At 36.3% G+C, this 17,547-nt stretch overlaps 1 protein-coding gene across 1 annotated transcript in view; it reads right to left on the bottom strand.

The window, feature by feature from the left end:
* Positions 1 to 17,547, bottom strand: part of NOXA1 (NADPH oxidase activator 1) — a 50,902-nt gene that overhangs the window by 20,606 nt on the left and 12,749 nt on the right. The window contains exons 4-6 of the mRNA XM_012554053.3: positions 6,125 to 6,259; positions 3,672 to 3,779; positions 2,500 to 2,559 (exon numbers count right to left, since the gene is read on the bottom strand). Of these exons, the coding sequence (XP_012409507.1) occupies positions 2,500 to 2,559; positions 3,672 to 3,779; positions 6,125 to 6,259 (303 nt within the window). The remainder of the gene's footprint in view (positions 1 to 2,499; positions 2,560 to 3,671; positions 3,780 to 6,124; positions 6,260 to 17,547) is intronic.

Here is a 17,547-nt window from a genome sequence, read left to right as displayed (position 1 = left end):
TAAAAAGTTCAAAAATTAATGGGACAGGGTCTGAACCTTCTCTTCTCCATGCTGGGTTAGCACAATTCTCTTTAATTCTCCCCCCCCCCCCCCAGTATTTGTTATTGAATTTAAATGCCAACTCTGGAACCTTTTCAGGCTTTTTTCCAGGGTATCAGCAAGACACCAGCAAGAACTGAACTAGTGAACTAGGGAGGGTGTCCCACATTCCCTAAACCATGAATTTTAGACAAGGAGTAACAAAATTTCCCCCCCATTTTGAACAGGAACCTGTTGTAATAGTATTTATTTTCCAAATGCATATAAAGATAGTTTTCAATATTCACTTTTATACGACTTCGTGTCAGATTGGCCAGAATGACAGGGAAAGATAATGTGGAATGTTGGAGGGGATGTGGGAAAACTGGGACATTGATACATTGCTGGTGGAATTGTGAATACATCCAGCCATTTTGGAGAGAGACTAGGAACTACGCTCAAAAAGGTTTGATCCAGCAGTGTTACTACTGGGCTTATATCCCAAAGAGATCTTAAAGAAGGGAAAGGAACCTGTATGTGCAAAAATGTTTGTGGCAGCCCTTTTTGTAGTGGTTAGAAACTAGAAACTGAGTGGATGCCCATCAATTGTAGAATGGTTGAATAAATTGTGGCATATGAATATTATGGAATATTATTGTTCGGTAAGAAATGACCAGCAGGATGATTTCAGAAAGACCTGGAGAGACTTACATGAACTGATGCTGAGTGAAATGAGCAGGACCAGGAGATCATTATATACTTCAACAATAATACTATATGATGATCAATTCTGACGGACATGGCCCTCTTCAACAATGAGATGAACCAAATCAGTTCCAATAGAGCAGTGATGAATTGAATCAGCTACACCCACTGAAAGAACTCTGGGAAATGAGTATGAATCACTACATAGAATTCCCAATCCCTCTTTTTTTGTCTGTTGGCATTTTTGATTTCTTTCACAGGTTAATTATACACTATTTCAAAGTCTGATTCTTTTTGTACAGCAAAGTAACTGTATGGACATGCATACATATATTGTATTTAACTTATACTTTAACATATTTAACATGTATTGGTCAACTTGCCATCTGGGGAGGGGATTGAGGGAAGGAGGGGAAAAATTGGAACAAAAGGTTTTGTAATTGTCAATGCTGAAAAATTACCCATGCATATATCTTGTAAATAAAAAGCTATAATTAAAAAAAGACTTCATGTTTTAGATTTTTCAGTCTCCCTTCCTTACTTCCCCCTTCCCCAAGACAGAAAGCAATCTGATATGTGCAATACTTTTAAACATATTTGTCATATTTCACATTTGTTATGTGATACAAGAAAAATTAGACCAAAAAAAAACCCCATAAAAAAGAAACAAACAAAAAAATAAAAATACTATGCTTCAATCTACACTCAGTCTCCACAGCTCTCTCTCTGGATGCAGATGGCATTTTCCATCCAGATTTTATTAGAATTGCCTTGAATCACCACATTGTTAAGAAGAGCCAACTCCATCATAGTTGATCATTACATAATCTTGTGGTTGCTGTTCTCTTAGTTCTGATCACTTCACTTAGCATCAGTTCATGTAAGTCTTTCCAGGCTTTTCTGAAATCAGTCTGGTCTTATAGACCAAAAATATTCTATCACATTTGTATGTCGTAATTTAGTCAGCCATTCCTTAATGAGCATCCACTCAAGTGGATAAATAGTAAGAAATTAAAGCAACAATTATACAGAGGCTTACTTTTCAGACTATATCATTTTGATAAAGGAAAAAGACTGGACTAAGGTCCCAAAAATTTTGGGATACCCAATTTTGCACTACTTGAATAATGTTTCTGCCACAAATATTCCATCTGATTTTAGGAAAACCTGTGCATATATACTCTTACTCATAGGGAAAAATGAGTTTGGCCAAAGAACTCCAAAGGTTGGTAGGCCACATTAAATGAGCCAACAGAGAGCCAACAGAGAGTACAGTGGGGGAAATCCTGGCTTTGGAGTCAGAAGAGTTGGTTTTGACTCTTGACTCTGCTAGTTACCCCATGTATGACCTTAAGCATGTCATTTCCGTTCCTCTGAGTCTCAGTTTCCCATCTGTAAAATTAGGAAGTTGGATTAACTGACCTCTAAGCCTTTTGACTATAAGTGAAAGTGCTTTGAAAATTATAAAGCTCCATATGTTTAAGTGGCGCAATTATAAAAACATACTATCCTAATATTTTAATTGAACACATTTGTTCCATACCAGTGTCTGTCATAGTGCCTGCACATAGTAGACACTTATGGTTGTTCTTTGATTGTTGCTATGAGCACCACTTTCTAAATAGAAAGTAAAGTAAAATAGGAAAAACATACACCAATCCCTGCCCCCAAAGTATCTGAATGGGTTCATAAAAGCCCTTATTCTATGCCTATAACTTTTAGCTGGAGAGTCATTTCACAAGAAAGGAAAATGTGATCCAATGGGTCTTTTCTTACCTGTGGTCTGAGAGGCTCAAAACCAGTATACTTGTCATTAGGATTAACAGATGAAATGACCTGGGGCAGAGCAAGAAAATTAGAGACATGTTCTTGGTCAGATTCAGAACTCCATTCCTGGGCACGTCAGAGTGACAAACAGCTCCTCCTATGCATTTTTATTCTACATAGCTATCACTTAGCTATTATTTACATATTTACTACCTAAACTACTTAGGCTGTGAGTCTGTAGTACTAAATATTCTATAATACAAAGTTGAGAATTCATGGTTTGTTTTTTTTTTCATAAAATACTTTGAATATTGGCTCATTCACTTTAGTTATTATCCTCCTTAAAATTAGGTTAAATATTAGAAAAAGCTGGGGCTTCCGCGGGGCAAGGAAAAGTAGATCCTCATCTACAACAATTTTCATGCTGTTTTAACATGTCATCTTTCTTTCCTTGTTGTCCTTCATCTCAGTCCTCCTTGCAAACCTTTGCACATCTTACCCCTAACTCTACTCTCACCTCAAGATCCTCACATCCCTTACTCTCTTTTCATTATTATCTGGATAGAATCCTATGGAGTTGCTGTCTATATTCCTGATACAGAGTGAGTTAAGTAAGTCTAAGACTAATCACCTAGTAATAGGTGGATGGATGAAAGCCTTCACCAACTTTCTCGATTTGTGAGCTTTATGCTTGTTATACAAGATTTAACTTTAAAAAGGAAGAATTCTGTAATGATTTCAAATTTCATTCTCACTTTGAAAAAATAGATTCAGGATTGGATCCTTTGTTGGGGCTAAGACTCACCCTTCACTCCATCCTTTCCTTTTTCCTTTTCTTTTTTTCCCCTTTTCCCTCCTCTTCCTTTCTTTCCCCTCTTCTTCCTTCCTGATTCAAACTTCCACCATTAAGACGTAATCATTTGTCTCTACTCCTGACCTCCCTTGTCCCTGTCTCTAGGACTTCTGGGGTCTTAGCTGATCCTGCTGATTTGAAATTTAGGGGTTTTTTGAAGTTTAAATTAACAGTTTGAATCACTAGCACCAAGCAAGGACTATGATCTCAGCCCAATCTAGTTCTAGGGAAGGTTTTATTGATCCATTCAACTTGTAAGAATTTATAGCTTCCAGAATCCCTATATAAACGAGGCTCTAGAGACTTAGTATAAACAAGGTTGCTTTACCTTGGGCTTCCCCAGGAAATCCTTTGCATGTAGTTGTTCTACATCCTTCTTTGGGGGGCGAAAGATCTCACCCTTGGGAAATTGCAGAAGATCCAGAAATATTCGTTTCTAAAAAGAGGCAAATAATGTCTTTTAAAAATTTTTTAAAAAACTTTTTATATTAATAGTATTTTATTTTTTCAAACCCATGCTAAAATAGTTTTCAGCATTCACCTTTGCAAAACCTTATGTTCCAAATTTTTCTCCCTCCCCAAGAGGGCAAACAATCCAATATAGGTTAACTGTGTGTAATTCTTTTTTTTTTTTTTTTTTTCCCTCCTGAGGCAATTGAGGTTAAGTGACTTCCCCAGGGTCACATAGCTAGAAAATTAAGTGTCTGAGATCAGTTTTGAATTCAGGTCCTCCTGATTTCAGGGCTGGTGCTCTATTCACTGCACCTGTGTGTAAATCTTCTAAACATATTTCCATATTCATCATTCTGTGCAAAAAAAAAAAAAATCAGATCAAAAACATGAGAAAGAAAAAAAAAAGCAAGCAAACAACAATAACAACAAAAGGTGAAAATATTATGCTTTGATTCACATTTAGTCTCCATAATTCTCTCTCTGAATATGGATCCACATCTCTTGGAAATGCTTTAAATCACCTCATTGTTGAAAAGAGCCAAGTCCATCACAGTTGATCATCACATAATCTTGTTGTTACTATGTATAATGTTCTCTTGGTTCTGCTCACTTGACTTAGCATCAGTTCATGCAAGTCCTTCCAGGCTTTCCTGAAATCAGTCTGAGGCAAATAATTTCTGACAATGGCTTTGTGATTTTTTAAAAAAAAATGTGTCTCCTTGAACTGTTCGGTTCTGCACACATAATGTATCTAGGATATACTATTTATATTTATATAATATTTAACATATATAGGACTGCTTGCCATCTAGGGGAGGAGGTGGAGGGAGGGAAGGGAAAGGTTGGAACAGAAGAGAGTGCAAGGGATAATGTTGTAAAAAATTACCCAGCCATGGGCTCTGTCAATAAAAAGTTACAATTAAAAAAAAATACAATTGGCCACTAAAAAAAAAAAGTGCCTCCTTTTATACTCATTATTATCTCTGGCTATAAGCAATTACCACCAAGATTGACTGGCATTATGATGGTCATGGGAAGGATTAAGCTCAATCCTTCGATGATTTGGGGCAGAGTGAAAAGGCACATACTTGGCATCAGAAAGGTCTCTGGAGGGGAGAGAGTGATTAGGATGGGGGGGATGAGGTGTCAGGTAGCTTCGGCAGGAAGGAAGGGAAAAATATAGCATTCTCATTGGCAAAGTTGTTGCTCCTGGATTTATAGTCATTGTGTGGGGGAGGTAGGATGAGACTCTCCCTCACACATGGCATAGATTCCTGTGACAACAATAGTTCCAGTCTACCAATTCACAGCTATGAAACCATAGGTTGATATCTCTTTGGACCACTTCCATTGAACCATGGCATGGGCAACATTACTGCTGATGTGAATGCTGAAGTATCCTTAGATTGTTCTGGGAGTAATCTTCTGTTCTGGAAACAGCTTCTGCCAAGACAGTGTCCTCTACCATGCTGCTAGAAGCATGAACCATATTGTATCCTTCCCAGACTATAGCCACTATGAGACCAGAGCTCATATGCTTGAACAACTTTGGATAGAAGGACTTCTTTAGGTCATAATAATGCTCATCAAGGACTTTCTCTGGGGCCAGTCTCTTCTGAACACCATCTGACTTTACTGTCATCAGTGTCTGTTCTTGAGTTCTAGTAAGTCCCCAGAGATGTAGTGATGTGGAATGGAGGTAGGCATCCAGGAGGTGCCACAGTGTGCAGCATGGGAAGAAACCCATGTCTGGCCCTTAGCCTTGTGACCCTAGGAGACCGGACTTCTTGCCCTCAGCCCAGCTTGGTGACTTTAGACAGAAATAGGGTAAATAGGGCTTTCTTCATTTCTAGTATTTGCCAGAGGATTACAATACTATGGGAATCTTTAATCCTTTGCTTGGATGGTACTACTTTAAGGCCATCTGATCCTTTCCTTTGTTTCTGGGAAGATTAAAAAGTCAACACAACTATTTAATTCACTGACCACCCCTTCTTCTTAGAAATACCAATCATTGTGTCTCAGTCTAATCTTACCATGTGCCTGAAAATTGAAAGTATGACTATTAGACTAGAGAAATCAATATAAAGGATAAGGATTTGTATACAGAATAGAAGAAAAAGGGATTTTTGATGAATCTCTATGCAAACAAGGCAACAAAGACTTAACATAAATAAGACTGTTCTATTTTACTAGTTATTTCTGATGTCCCTGGCCTAGAGACAGTTTACCTGAGAAGAGAGTAGACCGCCATAGTTTTCACCAGCTTGACAGGTGCCTTTTCTCACAGATGGGATTCCAGTGATATCATCCACTTGCTTGACTTACCTGTACCTGCTCTGCAGCAGCTTCTAGAGGGGTTGAATTCCCTTCTGGTCTCCTGGAGATGGCCTTTTCTAAGCTTCTGGTGGCTTCTTCCCAAAGTCCCAAATGGCACTGAACAGCTGCCATATTGTACAACACCTGAGAATGGTAAGGAGAAGAGAGCTGTAGTAAATGTCATCCCAAAGCATCAGCAGGGATCACATCTACAAAGAAAACTTCACTACAAGGAAAACTAAGTATAAGGCGCTATCCAAATCTCTGTAAGTTGGTTGGTTGGTTGGTTGTCTTTCATACTCAAAGAAGATCAAAATAGCATCACTAGGTTGAGATCAAAGTACAGCTGATCTATTATGATTACTATGAATTTTTATGAACTCAGAAGGCTCTACCACAAATCGTCTGTATGAACATTTGGAATTGTGATGTCTCTAAATTTGTGCATTTACATTTGTTTCGAGCTACTGCAATTCTGCTTACCTGTGCAACTAGGTGGTGCAATGAATAGAGTGCTCAGTCTGAAGTCAGGAAGATTTATCTTCCTGAGTTGAAATCTGGCCTCAGACATTTACTAGTTGTGTGACCCTAGGCAAGTCATTCAACCCTGTTTACCTCAACTTCCTCATCTCTAAAATGAGATGGAAATGACAAACTAGTATATTTGTCAAGAAAACCCCAAAAGGGGGCAATAAAGAGTGAGACATGACTGAAAAACAATAATTCTGCTTTACCAATAAGGGAATGCCTTCTTTAATATATGCCATTTGGGCAGTTCTTGTGCTGGTGTCTCCCATGTTTACAACCAATTCCAAAGTTCTTCAGAGAGAGACCTTGAGAGTGAACTTGTATCATTTCTTCTTTCTTCTGTGTGAGTACTTTTCTTGTGTGAATTCTCCATAAAATATTCTTTTTGGCAAACATATATCATGTCCTTTGAACATGGAGAAAACATTCTGAATTTCTCTTGTATAGGATGTCTATGTTGAACTTTATCTGAGAGGAGAAATAAGTAACATTGAGCCACCCATGATTTCTGTCTTAATTTTCTTTGTGACCACACACATAAATATAGCAGCCAGGGGATGAAGCTAACTAACCTACATGGGAATGAAACCCAAAACTCTGACTACTGATTTTTACTTACTGGCTCAAGATTTGGGCTGAAAGATACTTGAAATGTCTAATATGCAGAATTTCCTTGCTATATAATTTTTCTTTTAAAAAAACTATTAAAATTTTTGGATGCATTTTGTTTGGATGCAATGAACACCCAAACAAATTCCTTTATAGATTATATTATTTACCCTGTCCAAACAATTAGATTATTGATTATTTCCCCAAAAAAGGAACTGTTCTTAAAAACCTTGGCAGTATAGTACTAACATTAAACACTATAACTAACTAGAGGTTTTTCTATCTTTCCATGTTTAATTTATTTACTTTGGTATAATCATTATATATGTTGTTCTTTGAATTCCACTTTATTCTACTTTGCATCATTTTATAGGTCTTACCATGTTTTTTAAAAAAATATTTTATTGAATCTTTTTATTTTATTTTCAAAACATATGTAAGGATATTTTTTAACATTGACCCTTGCAAGACCTTGTGTTCTAATTTTTTCCCTCTTTCCTCCCACCCCCTCCCCTAGATGGCAATAATCTAATATATATTAAACATGGTAAAATATACGTAAATCCAATATAGGCATACATATTTATACAATTATCTTGCTGCACAAGAAAAATCATATCAAAAACAAAAAAAAATGAGAAAGAAAATAAAATTTAAGCAAACAACAAAAGAAGTGAATATGCTATGTTGTGATCCAAACTCAGTTCCCACAGTGCTCTTTCTGGGTGTAGATGGCTCTATCATCATCATAAGATTATTAGAATTGGCCTGAATCATCTCATTGTTGAGAAGAGCCACATCCATCAGAATAGATCATTATATCATCTTGCTTATTGTAGTATACGATGATCTCCTGGTTCTGCTCATTTCATTGTAATTCATTTCATGTAAATCTCTCCAGGTCTCTCTGAAATCATCCTGCTGACCATTTCTTAAAGAACAATAATATTCCATAACATTCATATACCATAGCTTATTCAACCATTCTACAACTGATGTCTTACCATATTTTTTGCAAATTTTTCATATTTATTATTCCTTATAGTTCAGTAATAATATTCCCTTATTTACACCCCATAATCTGTTCAGCTATCTTCCAATTACTAGATATATTTTATTTCTAGTTCTTTGAATAGTTTAAATAATGTTGCTATAAATATTTTTTGTACATATGAATCTTTTCTTACCATTAATAACCTCCTCAGAATATAGTCCTAGTGGTAGGAATTTTATACTAAAAGTTAGAAACAATGTACTATCTTAAAAAAAATTTTTTTTTTCAAATTGTTTTCCATAAGAGGTGAACCGTATCATAGCATCATCGGGAGTGAATTAGTGTGCCTTTTCTCCCACAATTCCAACCCACCCCAGTCATTCATTTGTTTGTCAAAAAAGTATTTGTTAAACATTTCTATACCAGGCACTGTGGATATAAAGACAAAAATTAAACAATTCCTGCCCTCAAAGAGCTTACTTTCCATAGAGAAGAAAACATGTACACAGATAAGGAAAAGCAGCATTGGGTGAAAGGGGATGAAAAAATGCATTTCAGGTATTCAACCTGAAATTCAACCTATTCAAAGACACAGAGATAGGAAATGGAATGTCTTATGTGGGGAATTAGCAAACAGGCCAGTTTAGAGGAATGTACAGTTTGGTAGTGTGGCATAGGATGTGGTAAGCCTAGAAAGATAATTTGAAGGCAGATGGTGAAAATCTTGCTAGCCTGATAGATGGGAAGTGATAGACCTTAGAGTTATTATTAGTCTGTACTTTTTTGCTTATAAATAAAGGTAACATAATACCAGTCTGTATTCTATAGACTACAGGATGCCTAAAAGTTCTTTAAAAAGTATTTACCTCATGTAGCAAAGAACACTAAAATGCAGTTTGTACTTTCTGTGTTACTTAGCTGTCAAACTATCATGAGATTTAATATTGGGACCATGGGTCCAGGCTCCACCATTGGGCATTTTAATTATTCTTTTTTAACTTCATAGATTATGAAAATTTTAAGAATAGGAACCAAGTTTTTTTTTTTTTTTTTTTAAATTTCTATGTAACACAGGTTGGGGTAGAACTTGGCCAAGTACCTCACAGCTCTTACCTTTGTTCTTTCCAGCTCTTACCCTTCCCAAACCCTTAAAATCTATGTTGCCCTGAGCTTTCATCGCTACCCTTCTTGGCCCTATGACTTGAAACTTCACTATCACTCAAGTTACCCCAATCTCTTATCTTGCCCCTTACTACTATTCATTTCATTCTTATCTATCATTTCCTAATTATCTCTCCAATTATACTGGGAACAGATCTGAGGAAAGGAGATCAAATATGGTTCCTACTCTCCTGTGTCCAAAAGTCAACAGAGCTTTCTCATCGGAAGTTCCTTATAATGAAATCAAAAGTATAATAATCAAAACTATCACAAATATTTAAACCTGAAAGATAAATGGAAGCCAAGAAACACTTGTTTTTTTATTGACCTATTTACTGTCCCTCACATGTATATATATCCACATATGCACATATTGTCTTACTCATTTAAATGTAAGTTTCTTTAGAGCAGGGGATGTTTTCACCTTTTGTTTGTTTTTCCAAGCACTTAGCAAAATATCTGGCATATAGTAATTAATCTTTTAATGAGTGCTTTTTGATTAACTGAGTCTTCTCAGAACCATTTTTATAAATTTCAAAAATACTTTATGATACAACTCACTTCATATACCATGAATGTTGTTCACCACCATCTGCTTAGTTGTTTAAAATTAAAATAAATACAAATATTTTCTTTATTTAAACAAATAAAGGAAAACCTAGACAGTATATCCCTTAAAAAACTCTAGCCGAAAGCCTTCAGGTCAATTAAGTTGGAATTTTTAATAAATGCATCAACATTTAACATAGCGTAACAATTTTGATGTTCATTAAGCTAATTAGAAAGAGAATTTGTCATCAGAAGTGTTTGTAAATAATGACCTTCATATGAACATTTTGATAAAATGGATCTTTTGCCCTTCTCTGTAAAAACAAGTGACAATGGGTGTTGAATATTGCATACTATCAGACTCTGCTGATGTGTAGATTGGTTTTGTTGAACTAAGGAAATATAAATAAATTATAATTATGTGTGTATATATATATATATATATATATATATATATATACACACACACACATATATATATTCATTCCTTCTTTTGTTTGAGAGAAAAGGAATTATGGATAGAGAGTATGGCATATACTGTCAGGTATCACTGCTGTATCTTTATTTTTTTCCTCTGTCACAAAGAACTGCAAAACATTATTGAGGGGCTCAGGGCATACAACTAGAAATTACAGTGTAAATTAAGTGACTTGCCCAGAGACAAGACTTGAATAAAAACAAAAGGTATCAATCAAACTTAAGAAAAGTGCCAAGTTTATTAGGCAGACCAATGTTAATAAGGAACAAATGGATAAACAAATTGGTTGTTACTTCTTTTCTCTACAGCTCCTGGCACAGGAATGGGCACATAGGAGGCATCAGAAATGCTTACTGAATTGGACTGAATGTTGTCCTTTGAGTTCTATATGCAAAGAAAACAGTCAGGCTGCAAAGGGATAGGGCAAGAACTAGCACTCAGCTGTGGGATTGTTGGTGAGAACAGAGTAGAGATTGAAGTCAAACCCTCTAGCTTGTTTAGATAATTTTAAGAACATTTAAAATGAGGTATCCAGGGCCTACAGCAATAATGATTCTGAGCTCTGTTTATACATGTACTTTGAGCTATTTTTGCTAGTACATTTGGGACCAGAGGTAAGCAGTTAAAAGACCCTCCCCCTACAGACCTAATTACCCAGCCCAGGCTGCATGTCATAGGAGAAACAACTAGGATTACTATTAATATTACTTTTATAAACATACATATTTTCAATCAGAATATTTTTCTCAGTAGGATTTGTAACTATTCATATAGTATTCCATTTAAGATCCAAAAAATGCTTTGTATCAGCTCTGATGATGGTACTTCATACTCGCCATTCCTATCTCCCTTTTTCCTTCTACTCCCCACCCCAAACTTTTTCATACCCTCCACCTTCTTTCCCCTTCCTCCAGCTGAAGAATGCAAAAATAATTCTCTTGGTTTCAAAGAGAATAACTTGATAAAACATAGATCTGAATGGGTGTTGACTATATCACGTCAATTTTAGGACTTTAGCCCTTTGAAAGGTCAAAAACTGGGCATTTCCCTATTTCCTGGATATTACCCAATAATTTTTGTGACCTATAAAATGGAATGCTGGTTAATGTTTCAGCAGGAAAGAATCATTAGCAAATCATGAATCAGTGTTTTATTTACTACCCCCCCCCGCCCCCCATCATATTATTAGCTTTTGGATGATTCCAGGACATGTGAAATCTAAGATGTCTGAAATTCAAAAACACATGTGCACAAATGCTTTGGTAATATCCATTTATTTATTAAGCACCTGTGCTCAGTCTGGAGCTCATCTGAGGTTAATACAAGGATAAGAGGCTTCTAGCTTCAGTAAGGTTTATAGTCTAATAATGATAAGACACCAATAATAGGGTGATATGACACATTACATGGTAAGTACATCAAAGACTATAAGTACTATATAAGGCCTGGGGAGGAGCAGGATTATTGAGGGAGTGTCAGAGAAGACTTCAAGGAAGAGAAAACATTTAAATTAAACTTTAAGGGATAAGAAGGAATTCAATTGAGAAACAAATAAAGACAAAGGATATTTGAGGCAAAGGGAGCAGTCTAAGCAAAGGAAGAGACAGACATTCCAGGTTTGAGCAAGCAGGGATTTGTCCCAGACTTGGTAAATTTAAAGGGTGCAAACTGGTCCCATAGGCACTGTGGGTGGAATATAGGGCTATGGTCCTTCTAATCTAAGCTAGGGAGAGTGATGTGGGCATGAGCAGCATAGTCAACACACTGTACTTTGGCCCTCCACCGTGGTCTTGAGAAATTGCAAAATCAGCTCTTCTTCCACAGGAGCACTAGTTAGAATGCTCTGGGTATCTCCCATCCAAGCCAAGTTTAGCAGAGTGCCTGGGGGCTAGGAATAGGAATGAAGCGTAGCTCTCAGTCTTTAAACCTCTCTGCTGGGGTTTAGCCAGGAAGGGGGCATTCTCTTTCTAACATGGGCCCCATCCAGAATGATGTGAGGCTTAGACTTAGCATGAGTTAGGAAGATTCAAGGGCATTGGCAAGCTGATACCTGACTGAAGGTGAGTGGGGTGAACAACTCCACTTGTTGGGTATGTTATAATAAGAATTCTTTTCATATACAGATTGAACTATATGGCCCTGAAGTCCTTCTTAACTGTCAAATTCTGAGATTTGGTGGGCAAGATGACAGGTAATCTTACAAGGATCAAAGGAACCTGCTACCATAAGCAGCGGTGAATGGGGGCTACCATTCACTCCCACCTTGGAGCATCTAGAGCAGAAGTTGGCATAAACATTGCAGGGCTCTGATATGATTCCTGCCTACCATCACCTCCACACAAGGTGGGGAGATAAGGCCATTTGGGCACACATCTGCTTGGCCTATGTTGGACGGTTAGGCTAACTCCTACTTTTCCATATCTTCACACTTGGGTGAGTCTTCACTCTTTTTCATCACCTATTTGAGGCTGGGTCTTATTTACTGTGAGCACAGAAAAGAAAAAAAATGGGTGCATGTGTCTTCGTAAAATGCCTTCATTTATACAAGAAGAATGGTTAATGAAGGGAAGCAGCTGGTTGGAAAAGAGTACTGGGTCTTCCCGCCTCCCCATCAGCTGCCACCCTGATCACACATACCTAGTACCTAGTTAACAAAAATAATGATTTAAAATGTGATGCTATCCTTCCTTCCACAGCCAAACTCAGAAGTTTTATAAATTCCTCACCTCTCCTTTCTCTCCTCCTACTCACTTAACTCTTTGCAATTTGCTTGCAACATCCCCACTCAAAAGAAACTGATCTCTCCAAGCTGTCAAAGGAAGTCTTGACTGTTAAATTCCATGGCCTTTTCTTAGTTCTCCTTCCTTTTTTGCCTTCTCTGCAGCTAGACCTGCCTTTTTCTGAATTTTTTGCTGGATCATCACCTTCCACCCCAACTAGCTTGGGATGTTTGGAGGCATTCTCTTATCTTTCTACATCCTCTCCCCTCACCCTGATCTTATCAGTTCCCATTTGTTGACAACTCTCAGATCTAGTTCTAGTCACTCCTCCTGAGCTCCAGAACCACATCATCAATTAATTAGACATTCTGTAGGCATCTTCAGTTCATCATGTCCAAAATTAACTTGTTCTTCTCCACCTGCCCAAACTTTCCTATTCTGTTGAGAATATATCATCCTTCTGAGCACACAGACTTGCAATGATGGCATCATCCTCTATTTGTTCTCATTCCTCAACTGCCATATGTCAAGTTTTGTTGCTTCTAATTTTACAGCATTTCTCACATCTGTCCCTTTTTGTCCTCTCATGTAGTCACCATCCTCATTCAGGTCTTCATAAGTTCTCATTCTTAACTTTTGCAATAGCCTCCTAATTTTACTCCTAATTTCACAGATCTCTCTCCCTCCTCTCTGTATTGTACTGTATTTTTGTTTATTTTGTTAAACATTACTCAATCACATTTTTTAATGCTTCAATCTGTATTCATACACAATCAGTTCTTTCTCTGGATACAGAGAGCATTTTTCATCATAAGACCTTCAGAATAATCTTAGATCATTATATTGCTGAGAATAGCAAAGTCATTTACAGCTTGACTTTTTTCTTAAACATCTTTCACATGACTGCCAAAATTATTTCCCCAAAATGCTAATATGATCATGTCAGTCCCTAACTAAAAAGCTTTGAATAACTCCCTATTGTCTCTAGGATAAAATTCAAACTCCTCAGTTTGGCCTTTAAAGTCTTCCAAAATCTGATTCCAGACTACCTTTTCAAGTTTATTTCACATCATTTCCCTTTGTGCATTCCACTTAAACTGCTCTGCTTACTGATGAACATTTTTAGGAGGTTGATCCCATGCTTAGATTATATGCCCTCTTCAATTCCACTTGTTAGAATCCTTTCAGGCTCACTCAGTTCATATTTTTCTTAATCTAAACTGCACTAAGTGGCTCGTATTCTCTCATGAAATATATACTTATTTGTTAATATATTATGTTCCACCATCCCCTGTGCATTGCACCCCTCAATCTCCAGTACAATGTAAGGGAGAAAGGGATAGCAGGGAATTAATTTTTTTGTGTGTTTGTATCTCTAGTACTTATTATATAACTCTTGACTATAGCATTTGCTATAGTCAAGACATTAATAAGACATTTGTTTGAGGCCAAAGACAAAAGTTTCCATTGGACATTAAAATACCAAAGTAACACTTTTTTTTTGTGGTTACAAAGAATTGGAAACAAAGTAGTTCCCCTTTGACTAGGTAATGGCTAAGTAAATTGTGGTACATGAATTTGATAGATGACTGTTCCTCAGTTGTATGCTTTGTAAATCCATAGACCATACTGTTCATGAAATTGTCTTGGCAAGGATAATGAAGTAGTTTACCATTTCTTTTTCCAAACAGGTTAAGTGGCTTGCCCAGAATCATATAGCCAGTTAAATGACTTGGGAGTGGATTTGAAAAGCAACAACAACAAACAATTAAACTAGATATTAAGTAATTAAAAAGACAAAGTTTGGTTTAAAAAAGAAATGAGGAAAGGTCCCTTTCTTCTTTGTAGAGATTGGGGACTATGCGTATGGAACATTATATGCACTGTCAAACTCAATTTGAGTGTTGGTTAGTCTTGTTGAATTGTTTTTGAAATCTTTTAAAAATTATTTGCAATAAAGGGATGGCTTGCTGGAAAGACTTACATGAATTAATGCTAATTGAAGCAAGCAGAACCAAGAAAACATTGTACACAATAAGATTATGTGATGATCAAATCCATCAGGATTTGACTCTTTTCAAGAATGAGGTGATTCAAGGCAATTTCACTAGAGTTGTAATGGAATCATTTGCATCCAGAGAGAGACAAATTCCATGTGGATTAAAGCATAGTATTTTCACCTTTTGGTTGTTTTTATTGTTTGCTTGGGTTTTTTTTTTTCTCTCATTTTTTTTTTTTAACCTTTTGATCAGAATTTTCTTGTGTAGCATGATGAATATGGAAATATATTTAGAAGTGTATGGTTTTTAACCTATATCAGATTGCTTGCTGTCTATGGGAAGGGGTGGGAGTATGGGAGAAAAAGAAAAATGTGGAACACAAGGTTTTGCAAAGGTGAATATTGAAAACTATGTGTATTTGGAAAAATAAAATAAAAATACTAAAAAAAAAAAAAAAAAAAAAAAAAAGGAGGAAAAAACAAAACACCACCACCAACAAAAAAACCCCCCAAAGACAAAAACAAGAAATGGCTTGCTGGAAGGAGACAGGAAAAGAAACACTTATTAACTTGACTTATTTCTCTCTGTCACTACCATCATACATTCTTCAATGTTTATAATCTTTTGATATTATCTTTTATTCTTTCTTCTCTTTTGTCTCTCATATCCTATTAGTCCTATTAATTTTACCTTTGCAAAATATCTCCTACTCTTTGCTCCTATTGCCATCATACTGATACTGATAATTTTCTACTTCCTCGATTATTATAATAGTGTCCTTATAGGTCTCCTACCTCCATTCTGTCCTTACTCCAAAGCAGTCTTCAAATAAATTTGGTCATATCCTTTGACTCCTCAGAAATCCCTCAGTGTGATCAAATGTGAATGACTTTGCCATTCTTAGCAAATCAATGATTCAAGACAATTCCAAATGATGAATGAATAATGAGGAAAAATGCTAACCATTTCTGATCAAGGTATACTTTTTAAAAATTTTATTTTTCTGGGGGCTTTTTGGTTGGTGTTTTCTTTAACAAGATGGCTAATATAGATATATGTTTTGCATGACTGCATCTATATAATCTATATCAAATTGTTTGCCTTCTCAAAGTGAGAGAAGAGGGAAGAAGAAAGAGAATTTGGCACTCAAAATTTAAAAGACAAATGTTTAAAAATTTATATTTAATTGGAAAAAAAATTTTAGAGAAAAAAAAAGAAATTTCTTCCTATTATCCCTAAAATTTCTCCGTAAGGCACTCAAGAACTTCCATAACTATTCCAGTTATTAATTCTCTTTACTCATTTTATGCCTCAGCAAAACTAGATTGTATTCTGTCCTCAGAATGCCTACTACATTCTTATATTTCTGAAGAGTCATAAGTAAGAATTCGTGTACCTGGAATAAGAGTCAGCAAAGGTCCCCTCAGTGAGCGGATAGAAGTAGTAGAAATAGAGACTCTAGGACACTAGAAGAGGGTTTGAGCCGTAAGGGATTATTTCTATAGAACATAATTTCCAATCTAATCCAACAAGTACTTTTAAAAGTTATATCGGTATTATTGTTTTTATATCACTTAATAAACATTCAGTGCCTGCTCTGTGTTAGGTACTATGCTAAGTGCTAAGGCAAAAAACACTTTCTGCTCTCAGCTTTATACTCTAATGAGGGAGACAACATACAACCAACCATGCACAAAGATACGCTTTGGATAAATTGGAGATAATCTCAGAGGGAAGACACTGAAATTAAGGGGAACTGGGAAAACTTTTTGAAGAAGATGGAACTTTAGCTGAGGCTTGAAGGATGCCAAAGAAACTAAAAGACAGATGAAGAGGGAAAGAGTTCCAGGAATTGGAAACAACAAGTGAATATGCTTGGATCGGGGAGGTAGTGTGTGTTTAAGGGAGAGCAAAGTGGCCAGTTTTAGTAGACCAGAGTATATGAAAGAGAATAAGGTACAAAGCAGTCATGTGGTACATTGAATAGACTTGGACTTGGAATCAGGAAGATCTGAGGTTAAATCCTCTTTCATATACTTATTTCGTTATGTAAACCTTTACAAGTCACTTAACTTGTCTTGGCCACAAAGTGGGGATAATAATAGCCCTTTTCTCACTGGGTTATTATGAGGATAAGATAACAGTGCAAAGTGTTTTGCAACTTTTAAAGCAATATATAGATGCAAGGAAGAGAAGGAGGATTCCCCTTGCTCCTTCCAAATCTTCTCCTTATAATAGGGGTACTTCAAATCATTTGGAGGATGTCCATAAGCAATATGTCCACAGCTCTGGATTATAACTCTCAGAGTGATGTGGAGAAACAGATCCAGCTCTTGAATAATTTAGTGCTTTTCAATAATGGTATGTCATAAGTGGCATAGCAACTTTCCTTC

The sequence above is a fragment of the Sarcophilus harrisii genome, chromosome 2, assembly GCF_902635505.1.
Source record: "Sarcophilus harrisii chromosome 2, mSarHar1.11, whole genome shotgun sequence".
NCBI classification, from domain to species: domain Eukaryota; kingdom Metazoa; phylum Chordata; class Mammalia; order Dasyuromorphia; family Dasyuridae; genus Sarcophilus; species Sarcophilus harrisii.
This window is presented reverse-complemented; position numbering and strand designations above follow the sequence as displayed.